General features: G+C 32.8%; 1 protein-coding gene across 2 annotated transcripts in view; it reads right to left on the reverse strand.

Moving 5' to 3' along the window:
• hig (locomotion-related protein hikaru genki) overlaps positions 1 to 6,887 on the reverse strand; it is a 781,895-nt gene that overhangs the window by 424,110 nt on the left and 350,898 nt on the right. For both annotated transcript variants that reach the window (XM_074119349.1, XM_074119350.1), the window contains one exon: positions 5,514 to 5,614. In XM_074119349.1, the coding sequence (XP_073975450.1) occupies positions 5,514 to 5,614 (101 nt within the window). The remainder of the gene's footprint in view (positions 1 to 5,513; positions 5,615 to 6,887) is intronic.

Here is a 6,887-nt window from a genome sequence, read left to right on the forward strand (position 1 = left end):
AATAACGTAATTCCTGGAAAATTTGTGTTTCTGATCCATTTTATTTTTTTTTTTTAAGGGAAGATACATAATATATACATTTTTGTATGTGTGTGTACTTGATTGAATCATACAATTAAAAAGAAAATATCCATTGTTCAGAACAGGGCAGTATTTATTTTCCAAAAAAATGGAAAAAGAGGATTGCCAATAGATCCTTTTATTTTAAACTTGTTAAAAATAATTTAGTTCCAAAGGTCTAACGAAGATTAAACCGAACGGCTAATTACATGACAGGCTATCAAAAAAGGATTATGAATGCTGAAAGGTAATATACTCGCCTAAATATAGGTATAATAATACAAGGCATATAATTTTATAATAAGTATATAAAGTATTGTACAAGCATATAATTTTTCATTGAATGTAATTTAATTTTTTTAATTAGAGTTTCAGTAAGTTTTATTTACAAAAGTAAGCAAAATAAAAACCAGAATAAATTTATATCGATGAAAACTCAAAAAACTAAAAAAATCAAATTGATCATCGATAATCAAAACTTTTAACACCTCAATTTAATTATAACTCCATTCCCCACCAAATTTGGAAGAGGTATTATGAACGAGGCTGGTTTTTATAATAATTGAATTATGCAACATTTCTACAAGATAATGGAATGTTATCTTAATCCAAATCATGGTGGAAATTATTTAGTGGACATTCACCTTTAAGGTAAGATCATGGATTCTATTAGGAATGATACGCACAATAGTGAAGAAGAAGGTATTATCGGCTGAGTAGCACTTGTGCAGTGGATTCCTGTGCGGATATTCCGGATTAGAAATCAGCAGACGGGCTCTTAGAGTTTCTTTTTCTAAGAGCTTCTTAAAGCTCACTTTCCTGTTAGAACTCTAACCGGAACCCGATAATGCAATGATGAAAGCTCTCAGCGGCAGTTACTTTCGATCATAATGCGCCTTACATTTAAAACATTAAAATAATAATATCAAAATTTCCTATTGCTATTCAACAATAGATCTAATCTAATTTTACGTGTTAGACAATAAGCAAAAGATCCAAGACACAATACATTCTTAGAGAGTTTGCGACAAAGCCTTCGTCACAAAGCTCCAGAACGTCTACTGAATGAAAAACAGATTTAGAATCAAGGGCCCAAAAATAAAATAGTCTGCATGAAGTCGGTGTCGAATAGCACATTATGTGGCCAGTCTTGGCTGAGCTATCAAGGTTAAGGAAGGCAAACGAAACAAACAAACTTTTAGAAGACTGTCAGTTTTTCTCGCAAAATGTTCGCCTTATTAGGCAAGTATACAAAAATGGAAACGCAAGTGGCTCGTCGGTGACAGTATTTGTGGGCAAAAAAAAAGGCTAATGGAAGGGCACGAGGCGGAAAAACGTCAGTATATTCGTCGTGGCGTTTGATCTTATCGTTGTGGGACAGTTTTCCGGTTAAAATTGCGCGTCTGACAAACGGCAGCATTTTCTTTGCGACCAATAAATTCTAATGAAATGAATTAATAGCAATTAACACTACTAGTTAATATCATTGTTTTAAGTTATTTCAACGTTATTAACTGTAATAAATCCGGGGTTGAAAGAAATTATATAAAAGTATTTCAACCCCTCTAGGTTGATTTTTAGACTGTTTATTTTAGAATGTGCAGGAAAATTTGTTAAAAGTACTGCACATTATCATAGTTCTAAGGAAATAGCCTCCTTATGGTATTTTAGGTTTATTTATATTCGGTAATAAAACACTTTTGGTCTTGCGTTAATATCTTAAGTTAATGTAAATAGGGGAAGGCACGAATATATTCCACTCTCCCCCTCGTCGACTGGATCGATGGACAAGAGGGGATGAGTGGGATATATACTCCAATATACCTGGGCTCCACCCTACCTTGCTCAGCAAGGTGCAGTATGTGGAAGCCCGAAGGTGACGCGTGCTGACCCAGCTCGAATGGATAAAAGATGAGAGAAGATTAAAATGATTAGGGGCGCTAATGACCTCAGCAGTCGATGCGCCCCCCCCCAAAAAAAAACTGTAATAATTTAATTATTTCTATAATATTAAAGGAAAATATTACACATATTTTTTTATGATACAATCGGTGTATTTGTAGTAATACTTTTACATTAGTTTATTAAATTTCAATTACCTAATTATTTCATTCCTCAGTATTCCCAGTAAATAATCATCTAATTAATTTAAATAAACATTATTTAAAATTAATAATTTAAATTGTGTGTTTTACATGTTAAAACTGCCTTAATATGCGCATTGCATTGCAATGCGACGTGTGGCGTTTATGCCAGAATGAGTCTCAATATGCAACTCACTGCAGATAGTGACCATTCGCACGACAGATTAATATTAGACGACGTACAAATGAAACAAGAGTTTACGATAATACGGGACTACAGAAGGAAATCTCCAACACAAAAGTGGAGAACAGACTTGGCTGTTTACATATTAAAAGATTGGCAAAGCCCAGATTAGAAAGGGTAGCTTTTCTTTTGAAGCAACAGTTTGTTGGCTAGACAGGCCAGTAAGCAAGGAAGTAGAGGACGATGATCTACTAGAGGTCTAGACTGGTTGAGAAGTGACATTTGGCTTTGGTCATACAAACTAGAAAGCAGCCCTGCAGCCTATCTCACCTGCTTAAGCGATATTCCCAGGGTTAGATTAAATAGAATAAAGAGATGATTATTTTCTTCCAGTTCCCGGTAGAGTAAGTTTTTCTTTCACTCATTAAGAACGTAAACAATAACAGGCCAGAATTTCTGCATAAAATATGAAAAAAGGTTACGCTATGGCTATATAACTTTCCTCGGGCGAACATAAATGGCGTCTTTAAGGTTTGTTCTCTGTGTTCTTCACAGTATACTGAGCCACCAGTACTTTAAACTGATACTACTTAGATTTGAGGCGGAAGCTTGATATCCAAAACTAAATTTATAATAAAGATATATTATTTGTAACTGTGAAATATATATATCATATTGACGTGTATATTTTATCACCATTTCCAATTCTCTACCTTATCGACAGGACGTAGTTAGCCCAGACGTCTTTCTTTTCCTTTCCTTCCACTCCAGTAGACTTGACTGACTCAGCTATGGTCCTTTTCCTATTTCTCACCCCTGTATGACCGTGCCTCTTCTTCGGCGGCATGTTATAGCTATCCAATTTTTTCCGTGTCTCCTTGTCAAACTAGTTTGATTACCTCGTACTTCTTTCTAGCCCTTTGAATTATTTATAGCTATCTTAAAACTAAGAAGAGTTTTAATTATTGTCACAAATACAACACTGTTATGGCTACAAATTATTCAATTTATGCGTTATCGACCATTGCACAAAAATGATCATATTAAATATTCTGTATTAAATTATGGTGCAAATTAATTGAGGACAAATGAGGAAAAGTTGGATTATGTAGATGGATGGGTTCTAGATGTGTCCACTCTTCTGAGGAGGCAATATAAGATCCAATTTTTAGAATAAATGTAGACGGAGGTAGTTGAATCGAACAGAGGCAGAATTGGAGTTAGTTCGCCTCCTCTCAAGTTTCAATATGTATTTGTTTTATTATATTGTTACATAAATATTTCGCGTTATTTTATTGATATAATCAACAACCTTACAACCTTAATGGTGCCAGTTAGTTCATTTGACAATTTTTACATTTCAGATTATCTAGAGCTTTATAGAAACAATTTACGTAACTGATTGCTTAATCACGAAGTCGATGAACAGTAAAATAGAAAACATATCTGGCAAAAATAAAAAATAAAAATGATATCATCTAATAAGAAAAGAAGTTCTGTAGTACATTCCAACGCGGAGTTCAAGGGTTCGAATTGATAAAAGCTCTAGGGGCGTCAATAACCTCAAATGATTAATAAATAAAAAACGTGTATAATAACTTTGAAAGCATGAAACAACTGCTTCTAACCCACATCAACCGTACATTATATATAAAATTATTAGGTAGGTACATGAAACATAACTAACCTGCAAGAAAAAGGCAAAAGAACAAATAACAAAGAACAACTGTTCATAACTAATTGGAACGATAGACATCAGTGACTATAGCTAAGAGCTGCCAAATTTAGATGAGGTATTCTTAAATATACCTACTGTGCTCAAGAGCTTTCAGTTCCTTTTTAGGAGTTACCTCAAATTTCTTTTCCTTGAATTCTTTGTCAGTTTATTTAATTTTATTCTTTTTTTCGTAAATTCAGAAACTTTTGTAAAACATGAAAAAAAGGCGCTAAGGCCTAGTTGCCGTTAGGCAAATAATAATAACTTCATCAAATTTCCAGCGTTTTGTTTGGCTTACGTGTAACATTTCAATGTTGTCAATTTATAGAAAATGTCAACCTCCACTGACTCAATTTTCTCCTGATTAAGATTTACCTACCCCTAGTATTTTTGAATTCCTTTGGAATGTATTTAATAATACAGCTGGTGCAGGAAATGTATCCTCTACGTTCACTTATATTAATTTCATCTCAACAAAAACAAAGATGTTGACAAAGTTGAGAATTCTTCTTTTGCGTACGCAGCATCTCAACTGTTTACTATTATTTAATTACAAAGATTAGAATATTGGTGTTTATGTGACAATGTTTTAAATGAAGGCTGGTTATCGGAAAAAGTATTCCACAATTAGATAACATATTTACGATATTCAGTCTTTTAATAATCAAACTTTCTCTGAACGGCTTTAGCACGGTGTTACGACAGAAGCAAGGATGTGTACGTATATACATACCTAGGTACATAAACGGCGGTGTGATGTGGACGGTAGAAAGATTAATATTCTTATGTAAGTAGTTGATATAATCCTTAAATTCCAAAGACCCGAAAATATGATAAATAAATTGCAGGATTATTCGAATTTATGGAAGTTAAAAAAAAAAAAATCGATAATTTTGATATTTAATAAATCGAGTTCGTCAATTTAAGGGAAGTCATGTTCTTAAACAAATGGTTTCATTGTCTTTGCCTAAAAGAATCTCTTGAACGTTTTTATCTTTTGTATCAGAGATTATTTGTGCAGAAATTACAGAATCTAAATCAATATCAGCCATCTCTGTCTAAACCTCCTCCTCTGGAGACGAATTTAATTTAATTTTGTTCACTTCTTCATGCTCCAGTAGCCATCCAATCAAACATTTGTAACTAAAGACAGTTGAGTGACCTTAATCATAAATTAATAACAAATATTTATTACTAAAAATTAAACAACAAAAATAATTTTAAAAAAATAACTAGAAGGGATGCGAGGGACCAAAACTCCAGATTTGAGCTTATATTCAACAAAAACTAAATATATGGGCATTTACGACTGATTTGAATACTAAAAAATTTACATTAAAAAGGAAAATGCGTTTAAAAGAGACCGACAAGCGCTGGGTAATTAAACAAATTTAAAAGTGAACATTTTCCCATCCACCAGTGACGGTAAAGAGTTAATGTCAGAATAAAAACTTAGAATATGACTCACCGTAATGGTAATATTTTTGTAGGTAATGACGAGATGAAGTGGCCTGCGCTCGATTCGGCAACTCCTCAGGAGAGGCTGAAATCTAGGAGGTGCTCCATCGTCTGAAAATTAATAATTATTACCTTATTAAATTATTTGAAAAAATGAAACAACTTTAATGTTATTTCAAGAATTAGATTTTTTGTCCCATTATTTTACAATTAATCATTAAGGCTTAAATTAGCAATTGGAGATCTGGTTAGTGTAAAAGAAAATTAGGCAGATTGCCTTATTTTAAATTATCCCCTAAAGAAATAAATCTGCAGAGAACTCTATCACAATTTAGGTATCCATTTTTTTTGAAACCATTTCTTCTAAAAAGACGGAGAAAAAAAAATAAGAAGAAGACTATTCAGCAAATTTTCTCCAAATTTGGAATTCTGGTAACAAATGTTAACATTTAATAGGTGATAGATCTGTTCATTACACTAAATGGCAAGTCAGGAAAAAGCTCAAAATCTCTTAGCCCAGAATTGCCATCAATTGATTATATTTTGGGGGAAAACGTTTGAATTTAAAGTTGTAGAACTATTTATGCGCAATAACTATTCATAGTTAAAAGAAAAAAAAATCGTAAGTGCAGTTTTCAAGAACAGATCCTCTACAAGAAACAACTGATTCGTCGATTCAGTCGCATCTCTCATAGATGATTTCGTCAAATGGTTGTGGCCAAGTCTGAAACTAGAGCCTGAATTGAAAATCAATTTGAAGTTTCTGCCTGTTTTTCTATTTGAGTTATTCACAACAAACACTCTCCAATATACCCTCCTTCATACATACACATTCACAAACACAGAGACCAATCTGTAAGAACCATATTTATTCATCAAATTTTATTTATTTATTGACCTTAAAATGTATGTTTCTCTCGAATAATCGAAATAGAAAATATGGTACGATTTAAATACTTTCTATTTACACAATAATCTTGCAAAAGTTCTTTTAGAAATGTTGATATACACAAAATGGTAGTGCTGCACGAGACCGAGACGAGGCGAGACTTTATGCAGTCTCGATCTCGGTCTCGGTCTCGGTCGCTCAAGTCTCGGTCTCGGTCTCGTCGAGATATCTCGGTCTCGGTCTCGGTTTTTTTGAATTTTTGTTTAAGTATTAAAAGCGGTTTGCTATTAATAATCTTTTCAAAAAATGTTATTATTTTCTAATAATTATTTTAATTTATATATTGGTAATGAAAATGTGTGTAAAAGAAGACAACTACTTACACTTCAATGCATCATATGTTACTATTACGGTTATATATCTTCATATAATTTCAAAAAGCTGTTAAAAACGCGCCAAATGAAAGACCCAAATAACATATCCGTCTGCTATAAC

This window comes from Rhodnius prolixus, unplaced genomic scaffold (genome assembly GCF_049639745.1).
Source record: "Rhodnius prolixus isolate KJV_2025 unplaced genomic scaffold, Rpr scaffold_2, whole genome shotgun sequence".
Taxonomy (NCBI): Eukaryota; Metazoa; Arthropoda; class Insecta; order Hemiptera; family Reduviidae; genus Rhodnius; species Rhodnius prolixus.